General features: G+C 40.1%; 1 protein-coding gene across 9 annotated transcripts in view; it reads right to left on the bottom strand.

Moving 5' to 3' along the window:
- PLEKHA8 (pleckstrin homology domain containing A8) overlaps positions 1 to 26,571 on the bottom strand; it is a 99,038-nt gene that overhangs the window by 48,384 nt on the left and 24,083 nt on the right. For 5 of the 9 annotated variants that reach the window (XM_019926116.3, XM_019926145.3, XM_019926130.3 and 2 more), the window contains exon 1: positions 25,837 to 26,247. The exons of 1 other annotated variant lie outside the window; for it this stretch is intronic. In XM_019926116.3, the coding sequence (XP_019781675.1) occupies positions 25,837 to 25,876 (40 nt within the window). In that variant the 5' untranslated portion in view covers positions 25,877 to 26,247. Of the gene's footprint in view, positions 1 to 25,836; positions 26,248 to 26,571 lie in introns of those variants that run through there. 3 more of the 9 variants (XM_019926106.3, XM_019926154.3, XM_019926110.3) reach the window with 2 other exon arrangements.

Here is a 26,571-nt window from a genome sequence, read left to right as displayed (position 1 = left end):
GAGAGATTACTACAAGCAACTACATGCCAATAAAATGAACAACCTGGAAGAAATGGACAAATTCTTAGAAAAGCACAACCTTCCGAGACTGAACCAGGAAAAAATAGAAAATAGGAACAGACTAATCACAGCACTGAAATTGAAACTGTGATTAAACATCTTCCAACAAACAAAAGCCCAGGACCAGATGGCTTCACAGGCGAATTCTATCAAACATTTAGAGAACAGCTAACACCTACCCTTCTCAAACTTCCAAAATACAGCAGAGGGAGGAACACTCCCAAACTCATTCTACAAGGCCACCATCACCCTGATACCAAAACCAGACAAAGATGTCACAAAAAAAGAAAACTACAGGCCAATATCACTGATGAACAGATGCAAAAATCCTCAACAAAATACTAGCAAACAGAATCCAACAGCACATTAAAAGGATCAAGTGGGGTTTATCCCAGGAATACAAGGATTCTTCAATATATTCAATTCAATCAATGTGTTAAACCATATTAACAAATTGAAGGATAAAAACCATATGATAATCTCAATAGATGCAGAAAAAGCTTTTGACAAAATTCAACACGTATGTATGATAAAAAACCTAGATAGTAGGAACAGAGGGAACTTACCTCAACATAATAAAGGCCATATGACAAACCCACAGCCAACATACTTCTCAATGGTGAAAAACTGAAACCATTTCCACTAAGATCAGGAACAAGACAAGGTTGTCCACTTTCACCACTATTATTCAATAAAGTTTTGGAAGTCTTAGCCACAGCAATCAGAGAAGAAAAAGAAATAAAAGGAATCCCAATCGGAAAAGAAGAAGTAAAACTGTCACTGTTTGCAGATGACATGATACTACACGTAGAGAATCCTAAAGATGCTACCAGAAAATTACTAGAGCTAAACAATGAATTTGGTAAAGTAGCGGGATACAAAATTAATGCACAGAAATCTCTTGCATTCCTATACACTAATGATGAAAAATCTGAAATAGAAATTAAAGAAACACTCTCTTTTACCACTGCAACAAAAGGAACTAAATACCTAGGAATAAACCTACCTAAGGAGACAAAAGATCTGTATGCGGAAAACTATAAGACACTGATGAAAGAAATTAAAGATGATACAAGTAGATGGAGAGATATACCATGTTTTTAGATTGGAAGAATCAACATTGTGAGAATGACTATACTACCCAAAGCAATCTAAGATTCAATGCAATCCCTATCAAACTACCACTGGCATTTTTCACAGAACTAGAACAAAAAATTTCACAATTTGTATGGAAACGCAAAAGACCCCGAAGAGCCAAAGCAATCTTGAGAACGAAAAACGGAGCTGGAGGAATCAGGCTCCCTGACTTCAGACTATATTACAAAGTTACAGTAATCAGACAATATGGTACTGGCACAAAAACAGAAATATAGATCAATGGAACAGGATAGAAAGCACAGAGATAAACCCAGACACATATAGTCACCTTATCTTTGATAAAAGAGGCAAGAATATACAATGGAGAAAAGACAGCCTCTTCAATAAGTGGTGCTGGGAAAACTGGACAGCTACAGGTAAAAAGAATGAAATTAGAACACTCCCTAACACCATACACAAAAATAAACTCAAAATGGATTAGAAACCTAAATGTAAGGCCAGACACTATCAAACTCTTAAAGGAAAACATAGGCAGAACACTCTATGACATAAATCACAGCAAGATCCTTTTTGACCCACCTCCTAGAGAAAGGGAAATAAAAACAAAAATAAATAAATTGGGCCTAATGAAACTTAAAAGGTTTTGCACAGCAAAGGAAACCATAAACAAGATGAAAAGACAACCCTCAAAATGGGAGAAAATATTTGCAAATGAAGCAAGTGACAAAGGATTAATCTCCAAATATTCAAGCAGCTCATGCAGCTCAATATCAAAAAAACAAACAACCCAAACCAAAAATGGTCAGAAGACCTAAATAGACATTTCTCCAAAGAAAATATACAGCCTGCCAACAAACACATGACAGGATGCTCAACATCACTAATCATTAGAGAAATGCAAATCAAAACTGCAATGATGTATCACTTCACACCAGTCAGAATGGCCATCATCAAAAAGTCTACAAAGAATAAATGCTGGAGAGGGTGTGGAGAAAAGGGAAACCTCTTGCACTGTTGTTGGGAATGTAAATTGATACAGCCACTATGGAGAACAGTATGGAGGTTCCTTAAAAAACTAAAAATAGAACTACCATATGACCCAGCAATCCCACTACTGGGCATATACCCTGAGAAAACCATAATTCAAAAAGAGTCATGTACCATCATGTTCATTGCAGCACTATTTACAATAGCCAGGACATGGAAGCAACCTAAGTGTCCACTGACAGATGAATGGATAAAGAATGGCACATATATACAATGCAATATTACTGAGCCATAAAGAGAAACGAAATTGAGTTATTTGTAGTGAGGTGGATGGACCTAGAGTCTGTCATACAGAGTGAAATAAGTCAGAAAGAGAAAAACAAATACTGTATGCTAACACATATATATGGAATCTAAAAAAAATAGTCTGAAAAACCTAGGGGCAGGACAGGAATAAACACGCAGACGTGGAGAGTGGACTTGAGGACATGGGGAGCGGGAAGTGTGGGCTGGGACGAGGTGAGAGAGTGGCATGGACATATATATTACCAAATGTAGAATGGATGGCTGGTGGGAAGCAGCTGCTTAGCACAGGGAGATCAGCTCGGTGCTTTGTGACCACCTAGAGGGTTGGGATGGGGAGGCTGGGAGGGAGACGCAAGAGGGAGGGGATACGGGGATATGTGTATATGTATGGCTGATTCACTTTGTTATACAGCAGAAGCTAACGCACCATTGTAGAGCAATTATACTGTAATAAAGATATTGGGGAGAAAAAAAGATCAATATACACATATCAATTGTACTTCTATATAGTTGCAATGAACAATCTGAAAATGAAATTAAGAATATAATTTCAGGACTTCCCATGTGGCACAGTGGTTAAGAATCCGCCTGCCAATGCAGGGGACACGGGTTTGATCCCTGGTCGGGGAAGATCCCACATGCCGTGGAGCAACTAAGCCCATGCGCCACAACTACTGAGCCTGTGCTCTAGAGCCAGCGAGCCACAACTATTGAGCCTGCGCACCACAATTACTGAAGCCTGCGTGCCTAGAGCCCGTGCTCCACAACAATAGAAGCCACCACAATGAGAAGCCCACACACTACAATGAAGAGTAGCCCCTGCTCTGCACAACTAGAGAAAGCCCACGCACAGCAACGAAGACCCAACACAGCCCAAAATAAATAAAATTTTTAAAAATTTTGAAAAGAAAATAATTTCATTTACAATATCAAAAAGAACATAACAGGAATAAACTTAATAAAAGAAGTGTAAAACTTATACTCTGATAACTACAAAACATTATTCAAAGAAATTAAAGATTTGAAGATCATTATTCTGAAACTGTTAACAGCTTGCTTTTTTCTCACGTAGTGCAAATGTCTTTTTATACTTAATTGACAGCAATTGTTTGCAAGTCATTTTTCAGTTCAAGTAATGTTGAACAGTATGTATTTTTTCAATGAGCACAATTTTCTTTAAAAAATGCACTTATATTTGGATCTACAATGGCATAGCTCATGTTGGTTTTGCACTATATTTTCTTCCTTTTTTATTTCACAATAGTCACCATTTTAAAATCAAAATTTCTAAATAGAGATGCCCTTATTTCTTTAAAGATCCAAACCAAAAAAGGTGATTACTTGTGAGTCATACACATGTCTGACTGTAGCTTTCCTTATTTTTTACTCAGCAGTCTTGTGACAAGTAGCTCATCCAAACACATCACTTAAAAAAATTAAAAAACTATTCCATTTAAAAGACACTTAAATTTTTTAGTATTTATTTTAAAATTTATGCATAGTGAAATTTCTTCTTTGGTTAACAGTTCTGTGCTTTGATAAATTCATAGTTGTCTAACTACCATAATAATCAAGATACAGAAAAACTCCATTATCCTCCCCTTAAAATTCCTTTGTGCTACCCCTTTGTAGCCAAGCCCTCCCCCAACACTTTACCTCTGGCCAACCACCGTTATGTTTTCAATTTAAGTTGAAAATATTTTCTAATTTTCTTGGAGACTTCTTCTTTGGCCCACAGGTTATTTAAAAGTGTACTGTTTAATTTCCTAATGTTTGGGGATTTCCTACATCTTCCTCTTATTGATTTCTAGTTTACTTTTTGTAAAGACACAGAACATTCTTTTAAATTTGGTAAGGTTTCCACTATGCCCGGAATATGGTCAATTTTAGTGAATATTCCATGTGCATTTGAAAAAATGCAGTATTCTGCTGTTGTGAGACTCTTCTATATTGTTAATTAGGTCAAGTTGGTTGACAGTGTTCTGATCTTCTATATCTTTGTGTGATTTACTGTCTACTTGTTCTATGGATTACTCAAAGAAGAATGCTGAAGTTTCCAAGTTTAATTGTGGATCTATTTCTCCTTTCAGTTCTATCAGTTTTTGCTTCATATATTTTGACAATATGCTTTTAGTTAGATACACATTTAGGATTCATGTCTTTTTGATGAATTGATCCTTTTATAATTATGCAATGTCTTCTTTATCCTTTGCAATTTTCCCTGTTCTGAGGTCTACCAACCACTTATCTGTTTACTGTCTCCATAGTTTTGCCTTTTCCAGAATGTCACGTAATTGGAATCATTCAGTATGTAGCCTTTTCAGATTCTCTTCTTTCACTTAGTAATATTTAAGGTTCATACAGGTCTTTTCATGGCTCAATAGCTCATGTCTTTTAAGTGTTTAATAATATTCCATTTTCTGGATGTACCACAGTTTGTTTATACATTCACCTACTAAAAGATATCTTGCTTGCTTCCAAGTTTTGGCAACTATGAATAAAGCTGCTATAAAGATCCTTGTGCAGGTTTTTGTATGAACGTAAGTTTTTGTGTAGACCTAAGTTTTTGGTTCCTTTGGATAAATACCAAGGAGTGAATTCACTGAATCATATGGTAGGAGTATGTTTAGTTTTGTAAGAAACCATCAAACTGTTCTAAAGTGGCCATCACCACTTTGCATTCCCATCAGCAATGTTTGAGAGCTCCTGTTGCTTCACACCCTTGTCAGCATTTGGTGTTGTCAGTGTTCTGGATTTTGTCCATTCTAACAGGTGTGTAGTGGTAGCTCATCGTTGCTTTAATTTGCATTTTCTTGATGACATATGATGTGGAGCTAGTTTTCCTATGCTTATTTGCCATCTGTATATCTTTTTGGTGAGGTGTCTGTTAGGGTCTTTCACCCATTTTTAGATTGGGTTCTTTGTTCTCTTATTGTTGAGTTTTAAGAGTTTTTTGTGTATTTTGGGTAACAGTCCTTTTATCCAATGTCTTTTACAAGTACTTTCTCTTAGTCTGTTATTTGTCTTCTAATTCTCTTGATATTGTCTTTCACAGAGCAAAAGTTTTTAACTTTAATGAAGTCCAGCTTATCAATTATTTATTTCATGGACTGTGTCTTTGGGATTTTATTGAAAAAGGCACCAAAATACCCAAGGTCATCTAGATTTTCTCCAACACTATCTTCTAAGAGTTTCATAGTTTTGCATTTTACAATTAGATCTGTGATCCATTTTGAATTAATTTTGGTGAATTGTGTAAGGTCTGTGTCTAGATTCATTTTTTTGCATATAAAGTCCAATTGTTCCAGTACCATTTGTTGAAGACACTATCTTTGCTCCATTGTACTGCCTTTGCTCCTTTGTCAAAGATCAGTTGATTGTATTTATGCGGGTGTACTTCAGGGCTTTCTACTTTGTTACACGGATCTATTTGTCTATTATTTCACCAGTACCATACAATACTGACTACTGTAGCTTTATAGTAAGTCTTGAAGTCAGGTAGCGTCAGTCTTTCAACTTTGTTCTTCTCCTTCAATACGGTGTTGGCTATTCTGGGTCTTTTACCCGCCCCCAACCCTCCAAATAAACTTTAGAATCAGTTTGTTGATATCCATAAAATAACTTTCTGGGATTTTTCACTGGGATTGCATTGAATTTATAGATCAAGTTGGTAAGAACTGAAATCTTGACAACATTATTTCTATTCATGAACATGGAATATCTCTCCATTTATTTAAAGTTTCTTTGATTTCATTCACCAGTTTCGTAGTTTTCCTCATACAGATCTTGCCTATATGTTGTTAGATTTATACCTAAGTCTTTTATTTTTAGGGGTGCTAATGTAAAGATATTGTGTTTTGAATTTCAAATTCTGCTTGTTCATTGCCAGTATACAGGAAAGCAATTGACTTTTGCACAGTAACTTTGTATCCTGCAACCTTGCTATAATCACTTATTAGTACCAGTTTTTTCGTCAGTTCTTTCAGATTTTCTACATAGGCGATCATATCATTGGTGAACAAAGACAGTTTTATGTCTTCCTTCAGAATCTGTATACTTTTTTGTATGTTTGTTTGTTTGTTTGGCCATTCCGTACAGCATGCAGGATCTTAGTTCCCTGACCAGGGACCTAACCTGTGCCCCTTGCATTGGGAGTGTGGAGTCTTAACCACTGGACCGCCAGGGAAGTCCTCCGAATCTGTGTAGTTTTAATTTCCTTTTCTTGCCTTACTGTATTAGAAAGGACTTCCAGTATGAGGTTAAAAAGGAGTGATGAGGGAGGACATCCTTCCTTTGTACCTGATCTTAGTGGAAAAGTTTCTAGGTTCTCACCATTAAGTATGATGTCAGCTGTAGGTTTTTTGTAGCTAGTCTTTATCAAGTTGAGAAAGTTCTCCTCTATCCCTATTTTACTGAGTTTTTATCATGAGTGGGTGATTTGCCAAATGCCTTTTCTGCATCTATTGATACGATCGTGTGGTTCTTCTTTTTTAGTCTGTTGATGTGATAGATTGATTTTTAAATTTGAACCAGCCTTGCATATCCTGGATCAATTCTAATTGGTCATGGTGTACAATTCTTTTTATATTTTTTGGACTCAGTTTGCTAATATTTTGCTGAGAATTTTTACATCTGTTCATATATACTTTTACTTTCAATCTTTCTTGATCTCTTCTCATAGACAGCATATAGTTCGGTCTTCTTTTCTTCCCCTGACCATCTGTATCTTTTACTTCATCTGTTTAGACCACTTACACTTAATAGATATAGATATAGATACCAATATGGTTGGAATTAGGGACAATATTTTATTATTTTTTATTGTTTCCTGGGTTTTTTTGGGGGGGGTGCAGGGTTACCTTGTTCCTCCCTTTTCTGCCTTCTTTCAGGTTGTACGAATCCATTTTAATTTATCTATTGGAGTTTTTGCTGTATCTCTTGGTATTTTTTCATTAGTTGCTCTAGGGCTTATGAAATACATATCTAACTTTCAGCCTATTTAGTATTGTTTTATCATTTCAAGTAAAACATACAAACCTAAAACCATGTAAGTCCTTTCAGCCTTCCAACTTTATTATAGTTATCATATATATTACATATACATACAGTGAACACTATATCCCCAATGACAATGTTACAGTTTTTGCTTCCAATAGTCATACACATTTTAAAGAATTAAAAGGAGAAAAAGTCTATTATATTTACCAAGATATTTATCATTTCTGTTGCTCTTCCTTTAATCCCGATGTTCTAACTTCCCCCATTACCACTTCCCCTCAGCTTAAAGAAATGCCTGTAGATTTCCTTATTACAATTTTACTTCATCTAAGGATATTTTTATTTTGCCGTAACCCTTGAATACTATTTCATTGGATATAGAATGCTGTGTTGACAATTCCTTTCTTTCAGCACTTTAAAGATGTTGTTCCACTTTCTTCTAGCCTCTATGCTTTCTGAAAAGAAATCCCAGATATTGAAATTGTTGTTTCCCTATATGTATTGTGTCTTTCTACTCTTGCTGCTTTTAAGATTTTTTTTTTAGCTTTTGGCAGTTTCATTATGTTGTGTGTGGGTATGTCTTTCTTTGAGTTTATACTGCTTGGAGTTTGCTGAGCTTCTTGAATCTGTACATTTGTAGCTTTTACCTAATTTGGGAAATTTTCAGTTACTATTTTTTCAAACCACTTTTCTTCACCAATTTCTTTCCCCTTTCCCCTCCTCCTTTCTCCAGTGCCAGAATGTTAGACCTTTTGTTATTGTCCCACAAGTCCCTGAGTTTTTATTCATTTTTTCCCAATCTTTTTTCTCTCTGTTCTTCAGACTAGATACTTTCTATTGATTTATTCAAGTTCACTGATTCTTTCCTGTGTCATCTGCATTTGCATTCTACTAAGCCAATCTACTGAATGATTAAAAAATTTTTTCAGATATTGTACTTTTCAGTTCAAAAATGTCCTTTTAGCCCTATTTTTTCATAAATTTATTTATTTTATTATTTTACTTTATTTTTTTTGGATGCATTGGGTCTTCGTAGCTGTGCACGGGCTTTTCTCTGGTTGTGGCGAGCAGGCTTCTCATTGCTGTGGTTTCTCCTGTTGCGGAGCATGGGCTCTAGGCATGCGGGCTTCCATAGCTGTGGCATGTGGGCTCAGTAGTTGTGGGTCGTGGGCTCTAGAGCACAGGCTCAGTAGTTGTGGCGCACAGGCTTAGTTGCTCCGCGGCACGTGGGATCCTCCTGGACCAGGGTTCGAACCCATGTCCCCTGCATTGGCAGGCAGATTCTCAAACACTGTGCCACCAGGGAAGCCACCTTTTAGTCCTTTTGAATAGTTTATATTTCTCTGCCAAGAATCTCTGCCTTTCTGTTTGTTTCAAGAGTGTTGGTCTTTATCATGTTGATCATTCAAGTTTTGTCTTCCCTCCCCAGTCTGTCTGTTGTTATACTTTTCAGAGTCCTCAAGCACTTGCTTTTAGTACTTTGTTCTGAGCTTTTAATTGTAATCAGTGGGAGAGAGGCTACAGTGGGCTTACTCTATGTTGGCCCCAAAACAACATTCAAATAGAACAAGTAGTGGGATGCCCACTTAGTGAAACCTCATGTTAGTCAGCCTCATGTTAGGGTACATCATTCTTCCTGTAAACCCATCAGAGCCTTTTCAGAACTTTTGCTGATTAGGTGTTATGAGAAACCAGAAGTTTACAATCTTACTGTTAAACAGAAAAAGAAAATACAGATAAAAATAAAACATTTACACACCGTGAACTTTAAAAAATCCATAATGAAATGTTGCCATGCAGAAATGCAGAAAAACATGAGAAGGAGCTATTGAAATCCATTACATGGGACTTCCCTGGCAGTTCAGTAGTTAAGACTCCACACTTCCACTGCAGGGGGCATGGGTTTGATCCATGGCTGGGGAACTAAGATCCCTCATGCCATGCAGTGTGGTCAAAAAATAAAAAAAATTTTAAAATCCATTACAGGGCTTCCCCGGTGGCACAGTGGTTAGAGAGTCTGCCTGCCGATGCAGGGGACACAGGTTCGTGCCCCGGTCTGGGAAGATCCCACATGCCGCGGAGCGGCTGGGCCCGTGAGCCATGGCCGCTGAGCCTGTGCATCCGGAGCCTGTGCTCTGGAACGGGAGAGGCCACAACAGTGAGAGGCCGCGTACTGCAAAAAAAAAAAAAAAAAAAAAAAAAAAATCCATTACAGAAACTTAGGCCAAAAGAAAAGAAAAAAGTGAAGGAAAGGTGCTATTTCATCAGTCATAAGAAGAAAAAACTAGTGACTGTAATTAAGCAGGTATAGAACAAGAGAAGCAAAAGGGTTGAAAAAGTCCCTAACTTCTTTTGGCTTTAGTTTCCTTTTCTACAAAATTAAAGCATGAGCTTAACAGTCTCTAGTAGTCTCCTTCAGCTTTCAAAACCTGTAAACCTCTATCTTAATACAGAGTAACAGGAAACAATTCTTTCTTATAATCATGAGAAAATAACTAATGTCAAGAATACAAAGGAAGATTAAATTTCTTGATAGGATTGACAATCTTTCTCAAGTGGTGAGTCAAGACTTAATTTATTCACCACTAATTATGGTTGCTGTGTTCATAATCCATATAATTATATGATGATTATACCTCACATATTATGAATGTTATATCTATATGTTAAAGGTGAAAAAAATCTACCATTTTAAAATTGAAACAAAGCTCAGTTATTGACCTTTGATCTCCATGGCCTTGGTACTGTCCACTGTCCAGCCCTGGGTGTTCAGCTATACTCTACCTCATCAGAGCCCTCCATCATGACTAAGCTTCCCTTGGGGAGCTCCAGACAGGACAGCAGATAACAAAGCTTTGGGTTTCTTTGTCAGGTCAGTCAGTAAGAGTTTTGCTACAGCTGGGGAGGAAAGAAGACGACGCACCCCTAATAGTAACAGATAATAACCAAGCATTAGCTAAATTATAGGCTCCTTAATTTACCATTAACTAGCTTAGAAAGCATTTTTTTTTGAGCACTTATAATTTTCCAGGAATGGAGATTTAGAAAAAAGAAAATGCCAGCCCTCAAAGAGTGACAGTCTCTGGAGAGTCAGGCATGCAGATGGTGAGGAGACTATAACTGCAATATATGATACCAAATTCTCTTTAAAATCTTCTGTTAGTCACCTCTTTTGTGTGAGCTTTGGGCTACCAAACTAGATATTTGTTTTATTTATTTGTTCTAGGCAATGCCCTCTAATATGTCCCACCATCACCTTACTCAAAAAAATAGTCAGGAAACTTTGCTTAAAGTTCAGACTCATAACATCCAGATGTGCCATCCTTTTTTAACATCTTTGAGTATAATTGCTTAACAATGGTGTGTTAGTTTCTGCTTTATAACAAAGTGAATCAGTTATACATATACATATGTCCACATATCTCTTCCCTCTTACGTCTCCCTCTCTCCCACCCTCCCACCCCTCTAGGTGGTCACAAAGCACTGAGTTGATCTCCCTGTGCCGTGCGGCTGCTTCCCACTAGCTATCTATTTTACATTTGGTAGTGTATATATGACCATGCCACTCTCTCACTTTGTCCCAGCTTACTGTTCCCCCTCCCCTTGTCCTCAAGTCCATTCTCTAGTAGGTCTGCATCTTTATTCCCATCTTGCCCCTAGGTTCTTCATGACCATGTTTTTATTTTTTTTTAGATTCCATATATATGTGTTAGCATACAGTATTTGTTTTTCTCTTTCTGATTTACTTCACTCTGTATGGCAGACTCTAGGTCCATCCACCTCACTACAAATAACTCAATTTCGTTTCCTTTTATGGCAGAGTAATATTCCATTGTATACTATGTGCCACATCTTCTTTATCCATTCATCTGTCGATGGACACTTAGGTTGCTCCATGTCCTGGCTATTGTAAATAGAGCTGCAATGAACATTGTGGGACATGACTCTTTTTGAATTATGGTTTTCTCAGGGTATATGCCCAGTAGTGGGATTGCTGGGTCATATGGTAGTTCTATTTTTAGTTTTTTAAGGAACCTCCATACTGTTCTCCATAGTGGCTGTATCAATTTACATTCCCAACAACAGTGCAAGAGGGTTCCCTTTTCTCCACACCCTCTCCAGCAAAATCTACTGTTTGTAGATTTTTTTTTTTTTTTTTTTTTTTGCGGTACGCGGGCCTCTCACTGCCGTGGCCCCTCCTGCCGCGGAGCACAGGCTCCAGACGCCCAGGCCCAGCGGCCATGGCCCACGGGCCCAGCCGCTCCGCAGCATGCGGGATCCTCCCGAACCGGGGCACGAACCCGTGTCCCCCGCATCGGCAGGCGGACTCTCAACCACTGCGCCACCAGGGAAGCCCTACTGTTTGTAGATTTTTTGATGATGGCCATTCTGACTGGTGTGAGATGATATCTCAATGTAGTTTTGATTTGCATTTCTCTAATGATTAGTGATGTTGAGCATCCTTTCATGTGTTTGCTGGCACTCTGTATACCTTCTTTGGAGAAATGTCTATTTAGGTCTTCCGCTCATTTTTGGATTGGGTTGTTTTCATTTTTGTTATTAAGCTGCATGAGCTGCCTGTAAATTTTGGAGATTAATCCTTTGTCACTTGCTTCATTTGCAAATATTTTCTCCCATTCTGAGGGTTGTCTTTTCATCTTGTTTATGGTTTCCTTTGCTGTGCAAAAGCTTTGAAGTTTCATTAGGCCCAATTTGTTTATTTTTGTTTTTATTTCCCTTTCTCTAGGAGGTGGGTCAAAAAGGATCTTGCTGTGATTTATGTCATAGAGTGTTCTGCCTATGTTTTCCTCTAAGAGTTTGATAGTGTCTGGCCTTACATTTAGGTTTCTAATCCATTTTGAGTTTATTTTTGTGTATGGTGTTAGGGAGTGTTCTAATTTCATTCTTTTACATGTAGCTGTCCAGTTTTCCCAGCACCACTTGTTGAAGAGGCTGTCTTTTCTCCATTGTATATTCTTGCCTCTTTTATCAAAGATAAGGTGACCATATGTGCATGGGTTTATCTCTGTGCTTTCTATCCTGTTCCATTGATCTATATTTCTGTTTTAGTGCCAGTACCATACTGTCCTGATTACTGTAGCTTTGTAGTATAATCTGAAGTCAGGGAGCCTGATTCCTCCAGCTCTGTTTTTCTTTCTCAAGATTGCTTTGGCTATTCGGGGTCTTTAGTGTTTCCATACAAATTGTGAAATTTTTTGTTCTAGTTCTGTGAAAAATGCCAGTGGTAGTTTGATAGGGATTGCATTGAATCTTAGATTGCTTTGGGTAGTATAGTCATTCTCACAATGTTGATTCTTCCAATCTAAAAACATGGTATATCTCTCCATCTACTTGTATCATCTTTAATTTCTTTCATCAGTGTCTTATAGTTTTCCGCATATAGGTGTTTTGTCTCCTTAGGTAGGTTTATTCCTTGTATCTTATTCTTTTTGTTGCAATGGTAAAAGGGAGTGTTTTCTTAATTTCTATTTCAGATTTTTCATCATTAGTGTATAGGAATGCAAGAGATTTCTGTGCATTAATTTTGTATCCTGCTACTTTACCAAATTCACTGATTAGCTCTAGTAGTTCCCTGGTAGCATCTTTAGGATTCTCTACGTATAGTATCATGTCATCTGCAAACAGTGACAGCTTTACTTCTTGTTTTCCAATTTGGATTCCTTTTATTTCTTTTTCTTCTCTGATTGCTGTGGCTAAAACTTCCAAAACTATGTTGAAGAAGAGTGGTGAGAGTGGGCAACCTTGTCTTGTTCTTGATCTTAGTGGAAATGCTTTCAGTTTTTCACCATTGAGGACGATGTTGGCTGTGGGTTTGTCATACATGGCCTTTATTATGTTGAGGTAAGTTCCCTCTGTGCCTACTTTCTGGAGGGTTTTTATCATAAATGGGTGGTGAATTTTGTCGAAGGCTTTCTCTGCATCTATTGAGATGATCATATGGTTTTTCTCCTTCAATTTGTTAATACGGTGTATCACGTTGATTGATTGGCATATATTGAAGAATCCTTGCATTCCTGGGATAAACCCCACTTGATCATGGTGTATGATCCTTTTAATGTGCTGTTGGATTCTGTTTGCTAGTATTTTGTTGAGGATTTTTGCATCTATGTTCATCAGTAATATTGGCCGGTACTTTTCTTTCTTTGTGACAGCTCTGTTTGGTTTTGGTATCAGGGTGATGGTGGCCTCGTAGAATGAGTTTGGGAGTGTTCCTCCCTCTGCTATATTTTGGAAGAGTTTGAGAATGATAGGTGCTAGCTCATCTCTAAATGTTTGATAGAAATCGCCTGTGAAGCCATCTGGTCCTGGGCTTTTGTTTGTTGGAAGATTTTTAATCAGTTTCAATTTCAGTGCTTGTGATTGGTCTGTTTATATTTTCTATTTCTTCCTGGTTCAGTCTCAGAATGTTGTGCTTTTGTAAGAATCTGTCCTTTTTTTCCAGGGTGTCCATTTATTGGCACATAGTTGCCTGTAGTAATTTCTCATGATCCTTTGTATTTCTGCAGGGTCAGTTGTTACTTTTCCTTTTTCATTTCTAATTCTATTGATTTGAATCTTTTCCGGTTTTTTTCTTGATGAGTGCGCCTAATGGTTTATCAATTTTGTTTATCTTCTCAAAGAACCAGCTTTTAGTTTTATTGATCTTTGCTATCGTTTTCTTCATTTCTTTTTCATTTATTTCTGATCTGATCTTTACGATTTCTTTCCTTCTGCTAACTTTGGGGTTTTTTTGTTCTTTCTCTAATTGCTTTAGGTGTAAGGTTAGGCTGTTTATTTGAGATGTTTCTTGTTTCTTAAGGTAGGATTGTATTGCTATAAACTTCCCTCTTAGAACTGCTTTTGCTGCATCCCATAGGTTTTGGCTTGTCATGTTTTCATGGTCATTTGTTTCTAGGTGCTTTCTGATTTCCTCTTTGACTTCTTCAGTGATCTCATCGTTATTAAGTAGTGTATTGTTTAGCCTCCATGTGTTTGTATATTTTACAGACTTTTTTCCTGTAATTGATGTCTAGTCTCATAGCATTGTGGTCAGAAAAGACACTTGATACGATTTCAATTTTCTTACACTTACCAAGGCTTGATTTGTGACCCAAGATATGATCTATCTTGGAGAATGTTCCATGAGTACTTGAGAAGAAAGTGTATTCTGTTGTTTTTGGATGGAATGTCCTATAAATATCAATTAAGTCTGTCTTGTTTAATGTATCATTTAAAGCTTCTGTTTCCTTATTTATTTTCATTTTGGATGATCGGTCCATTGGCGAAAGTGGGGTGTTAAAGTCCCCTACTATGAATGTGTTACTGTCGATTCCCCCTTTTATGGCTGTTAGTATTTGCCTTATGTATTGAGGTGCTCCTATGTTGGGTGCATAAATATTTACAGTTGTTATATCTTCTTCTTCGACTGATCCCTTGATCATTATGTAGTGTCCTTCTTTGTCTCTTGTAATAGTCTTTGTTTTAAAATCTATTTTGTCTGATATGAGAATTGCATTGCTACTCCAGCTTACTTTTGATTTCCATTTGCATGGAATATCTTTTTCCATTCCCTCACTTTCAGTCTGTATGTGTCCCTAGGTCTCAAGTGGGTGTCTCTTAGACAGCATATATACAGGTCTTGTTTTTGTATCCATTCAGCCAGTCTATGTCTTTTGGTTGGAGCATTTAATCCATTTACATTTCAGGTAATTATTGATATGTATGTTCCAATTACCATTTTCTTAATTGTTTTGGGTTTGTTATTGTAGGTCTTTTCTTTCTCTTGTGTTTCCTGCCTAGAGAAGTTCCTTTAGCATTTGTTGTAAAGCTGGTTTGGTGGTGCTGAATTCTCTTAGTTTTTGCTTGTCTGTAAAGGTTTTAATTTCTCCATCAAATCTGAATGAGATCCTTGCTGGGTAGAGTAATCTTGGTTGTAGGTCTTTCTCTTTCATCACTTTAAATATGTCCTGCCACTCCCTTCTGGCTTGCAGAGTTTCTGCTGAAAGATCAGCTGTTAACCTTATGGGGATTCCCTTGTATGTTATTTGTTGTTTTTCCCTTGCTGCTTTTAATATTTTTTCTTTGCATTTAATTTTTGATAGTTTGATTAATATGTCTTGGCATGTTTCTCCTTGGATTTATCATGTATGGGACTCTCTGTGCTTCCTGGACTTGATTACCTATTTCCTTTCCCATATTAGGGAAGTTTTCAACTATAATCTCTTAAAATATTTTCTCAGTAACTTTCTTTTTCTCTTCTTCTTCTGGGACCCCTATAACTCAAATGTTGGTGCATTTAATGTTGTCCCAGAGGTCTCTGAGACTGTCCTCAATTCTTTTCATTCTTTTTTCTTTATTCTGCTCTGCAGTAGTTATTTCCAGTATTTTATTTTCCAGGTCACTTATCCGTTCTTCTGCCTCAGTTATTCTGCTATTGATCCCTTCTTGAGAAATTTTTAGTTCATTTATTGTATTGTTCATCATTGTTTGTTTGCTCTTTCGTTCTTCTAGGTCCTTGTTAAACGTTTCTTGTATTTTCTCCATTCTATTTCCAAGATTTTGGATCATCTTTACTATCATTATTCTGAATTCTTTCTCAGGTAGACAGCCTCTTTCCTCTTCATTTGTTAGGTCTGGTGGGTTTTCACCTTGTTCCTTCATCTGCTGTGTGTTTCTCTGTCTTCTCATTTTGCTTAACTTACTGTTTTTGGAGTCTCCTTTTTGCAGGCTGCAGGTTCGTAGTTCCCGTTGTTTTTGGTGTCTGCCCCAGTGAGTAAGGTTGGTTCAGTGCATTGTGTAGGCTTCCTGCAGGAGGGGACCAGTGCCTGTGTTCTGGTGGATGAGGCTGGATCTTGTCTTTCTGATGGGCAGGTCCACATCTGGTGGTGTGTTTTGGGGTGTCTGACCTTATTATGATTTTAGGCAGCCTCTCTGCTAATGGGTGGGGCTGTATTTCTGTCTTGCTAGTTGTCTGGCATAGGGTGTCCAGCAGTGTAGCTTGCTGGTCGTTGAGTGGAGCTGGGTCTTGGCTTTGAGATGGAGATCTCTGGGAGGTTTTTGCCGTTTGATATTACGTGGAGCTGGGAGGTCTCTGGTGAACCAATGTCCTGAACTTGGCTCTCCCACATCAGAGGCACAGCCCTGATGCCTGGGTGGAGCACCAAGAGCCTGTCATCCACACGGCTCAGAATAAAAGGGAGAACAAAAAAAAAGAAAGAATGAAAAAGATAAAATAAAATGAAATAAAATAAAAGAATGTTATTAAAATAAAAAAAAATTAAAAATTGTTTTTAAATAATTAAAAAGAAAAGAAAGAAGAAAGCAACCAAACCAAAAAACAAATCCACCAATGATAACAAGTGCTAAAAACTATACTGAAAAAAAGGAAAAAAAAGGACAGACAGAACCCTAGGACAAATGGTAAAAGCACAGCTATACAGACAAAATCACACACAGAAGCATATACATACACACTCACAAAAAGAGAAAAATGGAGAAAAAATATATGTCTTTGCTCCCAAAGTCCACTTCCTCAATTTGGGATGATTCGTTGTCTATTCAGGTATTCCAGGGATGCAGGGTACATCAAGTTGATGGTGGAGATTTAATCCGCTGCTCCTGAGGCTGCTGGGAGAGATTTCCCTTTCTCTTCTTTGTTTGCACAGCCCCTGGGGTTCAGCTTTGGATTTGGCCCCCCCTCTGAGTGTAGGCCGCCTGAGGGTGTCTGTTCTTCGCTCAGAGAGCACAGGGTTAAAGTAGCAGCTTATTAGGGGGCTCTGGCTCACTCAGGCCGCAGGGAGAGAGGGGTATGGAGTGCGGGGCGAGCCTGCGGTAGCACAGGCCGGCATGACGTTGCACCAGCCTGAGGCGCGCTGTGCATTCTCCCGGGGAAGTTGTGCCTGGATCACGGGACCCTGGCAGTGGCCGGCTACACAGGCTCCCGGGAGGGGAGGTGTGGAGAGTGACCTGTGCTCGCACACAGGCTTCTTGGTGACTGCAGCAGCAGCCTTAGCGCCTCATGCCCGTCTCTGGGGTCCGCACTGTTAGCCGTGCCTCCCGCCCGTCTCTGGAGCTCGTTTAGGCGGTGCTCTGAATCCCCTCTCCTCGCACACCCTGGAACAATGGTCTCGTGCCTCTTAGGCAGGTCCAGACTGTTTCCCGGACTCCCTCCCGGCTAGCTGTGGCGCACTAGCCCCCTTCAGGCTGTGTTCACACAGCCAACCCCAGTCCTCTCCCTGGGGTCTGACCTCCAAAGCCCGAGCCTCAGCTCCCAGCTCCCAGCCCCCACCCACCCTGGCAGCTTAGCAGACAAGCCTCTCAGGCGGGTGAGTGCTGGTCGCAGATGTGCCATCTTGAGCATGTCATTTAAGTCCTTTGGGCATTATTTTCCAGTTTATAAACTGGAGAGAGAGATGAACTAAACTGAGTATCCAAGGTTTAATATGTCATCTTCCTTCAGACTACACTGTCTCTCTTAACAAACCCAGCATTCGCTTATCATCTTAGCTCCAAGCCTGAGGGTCACTTCTGCCCTATTCCTCCAGGTCAATCGCTAAATCCTACCCAATCACCCTCATTTCTACTTCTGGCTTCAAATGTTCCACCATGCCCACACCAGGGCATGAAGTCGTGGAAAGGACACGGGGTCAGGCAGACCTGGCTCAGGACTTATTTGCAGTATTGTTCTAAGTGAAGTGTTTAGCACGTGACCTTGGTTTATTCATCTGTGAAATGGGGAACAATGCCTCCCCTCTTGCCTTCCCACATCATCTTGCCCTTGTATTTCAACCTTCCCTCTTCCCTTATCATGTTTCAGATGGCTGAATCTTCCTGAAGTACTGTTTCTACCTGTCCTTTCCTCCTATTTAGAAACCCCTAGAGATTCCCTACAATACCAACTTGAAACTCTCAGGCTTGGCTTGGTTTAATAATCTAATCCCATCCTAACAACACCCCAGTATAACCTCCTGCTCCCAGAAAAGAACCCTCCTTTTTAGTCCTGCTGGTTTCTTCATTGAGGGTTCCTTCTGTTCCCTCACACCTTACTCTTTCTGTCCAGGCCAATCCCACCCACCCTTTGGTCCCTCCTTTTCCATGAAGTCTTCCCTGACCACTCCTGAAAAAGGATTCTCTACATTTTTCTTGACAAAGGTATGCCTGTCTCCTCAAGTTTTACACCTTCCTCACTTTCTTACTTTCTTCTCTTAATTTTTGGCGGCTTATACTGGCCTCAGAAGTTGAACGGCTGGACTCCATCCAAGTTGTAAATACTGGCCAGCAGAGGCAGAAAAGCAACAGGACATCTGTGGTGTCAACCTGGATGACCAAAGACTAACATTACTGGTCAGGGGTGCCCCAAATTTGCCTTTAAAATTCCAGTAAAGACACCCGAGGGTGATAGGTAACATCTAACTACACCTAGGGACCAGCTATATGCAATGTGGTCCCTCTAAGCCTTGTCAAGCCAGTCTCAGAATAACCCATAGACGCTTCAAGGTCAAAATCACAAATTTATCTGGAAGGGCATTTTTGTAGTTGAGAAAGATGTTCACTAGACTATGACCTCCTTGAGAACAAGGATCATGTTGTACTCAAAACAGTATTCCCAACAACCCACATAGGGTCTGGTAAGAAGTTGATAAGCAGGGTTTTTTAATCATTTATTCTCAGTAAATGAAAGATTGACTGGGGGCTATTAGACCATGTTAAAAGTAGATTGCTGAAACCATTTCTCTGATATCTAATGATCAAAACAGAGCCATCCTTGTCTTGGACTATATAGGAACAATTCTACCTGAAGGACATGGAATAGATTCTCAAGCAAATGGTATTTTGCTTCCTCTGATGTGATAGGAATACTGAGAACAGTCAGCCCTCTCTCTGGTTAACTCTGTATTATCCATTTCTCCTTCTCTCCTGGTACTTTTATACCCTCCAAGGCCAACTAGAAAATGGATCTGGGGAGAAAAATGCCCAACCATCATGGTAATTTTTGGACTCACCTTCCCTATTGTCTCATTCATCTGTCTTGCATACAAAAATAGCTCCACTGCTGGTTTTTTTGGTCTCAAATCTATTCCTAATGGAATTTAACTAGCTTTTTTGCTCAATTCTAAATAAGATGAAAGTAATCGTAACAGGAAGTGGTGAGGATTAAACACTGAGAGTACAGTCTGAGAACAATGGTACCCAGGCTTCTTCCATCCACAGACCACTTCAATCACATAATACTCCACGGATCACTCCTAGTATCTCCAGTCACATCACACATCAGAATCAAGGGGAAGATGGGTATTTCTTTTGATGCAGTGGCAATGAGGCAATGGTTTCACATCTCTTATGTTCCTTAACAAATTATTAATTAATTTTTGCTGGGAGCAAAAGTACATACCAGTGGTACACAGAATTACATGATCTGTAATCACCATTCATCCACAAGGATGACTGTCATAGGACTGTAGAGTCACTTCCAAAATTCTGATGGGTTATTTGCATCTTTTCCTTTATAATTTATACCCCTCCAACTTCCAAAAGGACGATTTAAGGAATTCAGGATACATATACTCTCACAAACCACAAGGAGCCACAATTCACACAGAGGCAGTACAAACTGATTTTTTCCCTGGTATCATTAACCAGGAAAACCTAACCTGAAGTGAATTATGTACAAGGCACATTCATATATACGATCCATTTCACCTTTATAACAAACCTAGTATGGCTATTATTCTTGCTGTCACAAAACTGAGGCTCAGGGAGATTAAGTAAGAGCTAAACTACAAAAAAATTTTAGAAAAAAAAATAGGACCTAGGGTTAGGCAAAGGTTTAAGATTTGACACTAAATGTACAAGCAATAAGAGAAAAAAACTGATAAACCAGATGTCAAAATTTAAAACTTTTGTGCTGCAAATGACACCATAAGAAAGTGAAAGACAATCTACAGAACAGGAAAATATATTTGCAAATAATATATGATAAGAAACTTGTATCTAGAATAAAGAGCCCTAACAATTCCATAATGAAAAAATAACCCAATTAACAAATGGGCAAAGGATGCAAATAGACATTTCTCCAAAGAAGATGTACAAATGGCTAAATAAACGCATGAAATGATGATCAACATCATTAGTCATTAGGGAAATATAAACCACACTGAGCTACCACTTCACACTCACGAGGATAGATATAATAAAAGAGACAGGCAATAACAAATGTTGGTGAGGCTGTGAAGAAACAGGAAACTTCTTTCATTACTAACAATAATGTAAAATGGTGTAGCCACTTTGGAAAAGTTTAGCAGTTCCCCAAACTGTTAAAGAGTTACCACATGGCCCCACAATTCTACTCCTAGGTTTATATTCAAGAGAAATGAAAACACGTCCACACAGAAACGTGACACAAATGTTCACAGCACCATTACTCATAATAACCAAAAGAATGGAGCAACTCAAATGTTCATCAGTTGATGAACAATCAAAATGATATATACATACAATAGAAAATTATTTGTTAATAAAAAGGAATGAAGTACTGATACATGCTACAACACTGATGAATCCAAAAAAACATCACAGTAGGTAAAAGAAGCCAGTCACAAAAGACCACATAATGTATGATTCCATTTATATGAAATGTCTGGAATAGGCAAATTTATACAGACAAATTAGTGGTTGTCAAGGGCAAGAGGAGGTGGGGGGAATGGTTGATAACGGGTATTTCTTTTTAGGATAATGCAAATGTTTTAAAATTGATTGTGGTGATGGTTATACACTGTAAATATATTAAAAACCATTGACTAGTATACTTTAACTTTTTTTTTTGCGGTATGTGGGCCTCTCACTGTTGTGGCCTCTCCCGTTGTGGAGCACAGGACACGCAAGCTCAGTGGCCATGGCTCACGTGCCCAGCCGTTCCACGGCATGTGGGATCTTCCCGGACCGGGGCACGAACCCGTGTCCCCTGCATCGGCAGGCGGACTCTCAACCACTGTGCCACCAGGGAAGCCCTTGACTAGTATATTTTTAAATGGGTGAAATTCATGAGAGGTTAATTCATATCTCAGTAAAGATGTTAAAAAAAAAAAAAAAAAAGGTTGACTAGTGAGACCATGAGAATCTTGCTCTGAATCACTCACATTCCAGATGGCCTCTTGGCACTGTTTACACAGTACAAACATATATGGACAAGCATCACCTTCTTCCACCTGGGGGGGTAAGCAAAATTATAGCACCTCCTTAGACAACCATCTGGTGAGCATGATGCAAGCTTTTGTTATTTTTGGAATGCAGTGCTGCAATGTGCTTGTGTTTTACTGCACTGGAAGGGCCCAAGAAGCCTGCAACCGGCTACAGCTCATGGCAGAAGCCCTCCTGTGTGCTGAGTGGGCAGGAAAGGGACCTAAAACTGAAAGTAGAAAGCTCAGAGCACAGCTCAGAAAATTTCATTGTGACAAAACATATGCACAACACCAGGCAAAGTCCTCCGTACTCCTGAATTCCTCCCCACCTCCCACCCCCAAATAAAGTCTGCTATTCTAGGTCGACATACTTTAAATATAGGCACATTATGAATCAGCTAGAATTATATAACGATCAAGCAGGAAGGACCTTTACAAGTATTATGTAATGAATGGAAAACAGACACTGGAGCCACTTACTAACTGTGCAACCTTGGGCTAGTTCCTTCCTCCACCTTTCTGTGCCTCAATGTCTTCATCTGGAAAATGGGAATAATAAAGGCAACTGCTTCCTAAAATTGCTGCAAAGATTAAATGAGTTAATCCATGTAAAATATTTAGAATAATGCCTAGAACATTAGAAGTGTTAAGTATTTTTTTTGGTTTTGTTTTTTTACTATTCTTACAATTATTAATGGGTAAATCTCATCACTTTTATGGAGGAAGATACTCAAGCTCAGAATGATAAAGTGACTGCAGCTGGCAGTGACAGAGCCGGCACTAGACTTTAGGACTCTTTGACTCAACTAGTGTTCTACTATAGAGCATTAATGTATAACCAAGCAGGTATAATATCCCTTGACTAACTTTTAGGGCTTGAAAGATACAAGTAACAAACTTACAGTGCCTAGTGTTATGTCTCATACAATGCAGGTGTTTGTAAAATGTTTAATCCACCCCCTTTCCATTCCGGGCTTAATCTTCTAATATGTGAAGAGAGGGCTGGACACTAAATCCCAGAATATCCAATGTTCTACTGCACAAAAGGCAGGATGGCTCAGCATGTTGAAGAAAATACACAGAAGCTCTTTTTCTTTTTCCTTTTCCTCTGATGGAGCACAGGGTACCTGAGTTTGCCTAATAGATTAGGGAAAAGAGACTTTTCTTCCTTTCTCTTTCTGTATTTTAGCAGCACACTCATGTGAGCAATTTAGATACTGCTATTCTCAGGGCTTGATGGATGTTTCCAACTTTCAGTAATTGATACCTAACAGTTTAACTCAAGAGGCAAGAGAAGCTCACAAAATAACTACAGTATTTGGCAAAATACAATAAATGTAACCAAAATGAGCTTTTAAACAATCTCACCATTTCTCTCTTACACACACGCAAACACATGCACGTGCATGCACAATCACTCCACAGTGTTTAAACCAGCCTATGGGGTCCTGCAATTTCAGGCCTGCCCTCCATCCCTGCAGTCTTGTTGGAGCCTCTTCTCAGCTCTCCAGCCATGTGGGTCTTCTTTCCTTTCCTTACACTTACCAGTTTTTTTCCTGCTTTAGGGCCTTCACACTGACATTCCCTGAGCCTAAAAAGCTTTTCCTTATAGCCTCCAACTGCACTTCTGCTATGGCCTCACCATCTACCCAGCTTCTGTTTATCCTTCAGGCTCTGCTTAAATCTTTTCCTCAGTGAAGCCTTACCCAGCGACACAGACTAGCCTCTCCCATCCTCTCCCCTCAAATCACACACACTTGGAACTTGCTTCCAACCATGTATCCAATGAATGTCTGTCTCCCCCACCAGACTGTAAGCTCAAGAAAGGCAGGATCAGTGTTTGTCTTGTTTTTGCCCCGTGCCTAGCACAGAGCCCAGCACACCAGTAGCTGGTGAATGAAATTAACAACATCCACCAAGGATTCAAAGGATCAGCTGATAAACTGTTTCTCTAACCTCTCCAGTCAAATTTGGACATAAGGCATCCCATATCAAGCTGTGGACATGACGGAAATAAACTACACAAACGGGTCATGTACTCCCTTCGGAGAAAAATTCAAAATGAACAAAAACTTAGACTGATATTACATGTATTTTTAAATTACTATGTGCAAAACCATAAGAAAAAAAATGTTACTTTTAAAAACAAGCTTCAGGAGAAGAAAATTAGTGATGTCTTCGTCAAAGCTTGTCATTAACACTCACACTATGCTCTTTTGGGGAGACTAACTTGCATAGAAGGGTGGAAGAAACAAAAATGCATTTGCTCCTCCTAGGCTATTACCGTTCCTTTCCAAAGTAAATGTATCTCCTAAGGAAAGAGAATGTGCTGAACCGTAATTCTAAGTATACCCAGTGTGATGGGCTTCTATGAACAGTTTGTCCACAGAGAGGTGGCTTGTGGGCCATGGGAACAAGCAGCATGATGTAAGGACAGTCATCTCTGGCAATGGCTCCAGCGCCCCTTTTCTTTAGGGCTTCCACTATGGCATCACTCACAAAATTAACTTCTCTTACTTGGGGCAGAAAAAAGTAGACTCTTTTCCAACAGAACAGATGGTACAGGCACCACATGATAAAGATTCCAAAAGATCCTTCTAGAGAAATTTTGCTTTATTGAAGGATACATAAAAACAGTAAGGGGAAAAAAAGATATTTCATGACCAGGAAGTAGGTACAGTACCAAGAGACTAAACCTTCTATATAAAGGAGGAGGAGAAGAAGAAAGAAGAGGCAAAAAAAAAAAAAAAAAAAGGAGCGGGGGAGATGGAACAAAAGAAGGAAGAGTGTTGAGGATGAAAGAAAACAAGTTAAAAGGTGTGTGTGATGGAAAGGGGGGAAAGACCAAGACCAGCGACTAAATTTCATTCAAGGGCATAAGATTATACATCTTAGAGCTTAGAGATACCTCAAAAGCAAATTACTTGATCAAGCACCCTCCTTTTAGGTTAGGAGAACTTAGCCTCTGACATTCACCAGAGTCTAGCCATGAGGCATCCACATCAAATACAATCTCTTGACATCAAATGAAGGTCCTTGAAGCAAAGGGCAAGTCTTCTAAGACACCCCTCCTCACTCAGTTTCTACTAATGATCACAAGAAAAATAAACAGAACTCATTTGCAACCACACTATGCATAGGGAAGAGATTCTGGGTATACCCAACAGGTGCACTTCTGGCTGTGCTCTAGAACCTCATCAGTCACTATGCCAACTGCTCCTCCCAGACACAAATGTCCTTAAAACACCCCCAGAGGATCACACTACAACCTTAAAAAAAACTGTCCTATGGTCCCCTAGGATGGGAAAATACATCTCTGCCACTCTAAGAGACACTGGGAATGTTTCTCATTTCAAATACATTGCTATTAAAATTTTAAGTGCCCACCTCATTTTCCATAATAAAAAGTTTAATTTCAAAAAAGTGCCTAGTACAGTTTCCAGAACACAGAAGGCTTTTATTTATATACTCATTTATGAAAATGCTCGTCCTGAATCATATTCGCAGCTGAAAAATAGTTATGACCTTCTCAAAACATGAAGTACTTCCACAAATTGGAAAGGGGGTGGGGTACTATTTTTAAGCCATTTTGCTCAGCGGGACAAGAAAAGAGTTGCTAATGCTTGCGTTCTATTTTACGGTAATTTCTGAGTCTGTAAAACAAAAAGAAATGCCCAGTGAGAAAACCAAAAACCTTGTGCATACTTTGGAACTGAGACGTAACTCTGATACCTTGGTCTGCACTCGGATGACTCTGCAGGTGACAAAGGGAAAGTCCTTGCTCTGGGGACTTCGCTTGAAAAAGGACCTTTCACCTCTGGGATTCCAGGTTACTGCTGGCATTTATTTGAAACCTTCTGAGACAAGCTCCTTCGCCAGAATTCGAGACTCCCAGAGGACCCCACTGCGGGAATCAGCGCCTCCCTCCCGCTGCCACCGAGGGCATCGTGCCTTTCAAGTCACCCCACATCTCAGGATTTCTTAGCTTTCCTCGAAGTGAGGAAAGCTACGGCCCTCACCCAGCCCCTACAGGGGGCTGTGTCTGTATAGCACGGGAGACATAGAACTGCTGTGGGGAAACATTCCCGGTCCGCGCAGGCCCCTCTGGTCTCAGGAGGGACCATGACCCCGACCCCCCGAAGGCGCGTCCCGACGCCACCCTCCCGCGGCTCAGACAAAGGACCAGAACCCTGGTACGCCTCCCACTCACCGCTCAGATAGTTGGTCCACTTGTACAGCACCCCCTCCATGGCGCCCGCGGCCACCTTGCCCTCGCCTGCCGGCCCTCTCACTGCCCCAGGCCCCAGGAGGCGAGGAGCACCGGCAGCAGGGCCATTGCCCGGCGCTGCCGAGCCGGCCACTCCCGGCGCCTAGGCCCGGTGCGGGGACACCCTGCGGGCCTCACATCCCGGGCCCGGGGGCGGGGTCACTGTGACGGCCTCCGCACGTGAGGACGCAGCCGGCCGGTGGCCCGGCGCAGCGGGCCCGGCGCGCTGTCCTCAAGGAGGTCAAGGCACTGGGTGGGTCCGAGGGGCGGCTAAAGCCACCCAAGTGTCCCGAGTGAAGGAGCTGGTTGCTGGCGGCGCCACGGCGCTCTACCTGAGTCCTCGACCCACGGAGCTCGGGGCCCGCTCGCGCATGCTCAGTGCACCGCTTGCGCGTCTGTTCCCAAAATCCACCCCGGGGTTTAGAGGCGCCGGCGCCATGGCTGATGTAGTGAGAGAGGCCCGCGGGGAAAATGAGTCCTGGGAGTCAGGCTTGGGACTAAAGGCAGGGTGAGAAGGGAGGAGGGAGGCCTCTGGGACCACGGTGCAACACAGTCCTGACTCAATGGTGCCGTAGATGGGTTCCATCACCAGATGTTTGGGAGCCACCGTGGCCCCTTAGGGTGCCCCCTGGATTCTAGTCTTCAGAATTCAATTCTTATTCCAAGGCTAATTAATCC

The sequence above is a fragment of the Tursiops truncatus genome, chromosome 9 (genome assembly GCF_011762595.2).
Source record: "Tursiops truncatus isolate mTurTru1 chromosome 9, mTurTru1.mat.Y, whole genome shotgun sequence".
Classification (NCBI taxonomy): domain Eukaryota; kingdom Metazoa; phylum Chordata; class Mammalia; order Artiodactyla; family Delphinidae; genus Tursiops; species Tursiops truncatus.
The sequence above is the reverse complement of the archived record's forward strand: the minus strand, read 5'-3'. Positions and strand labels throughout refer to the sequence as shown.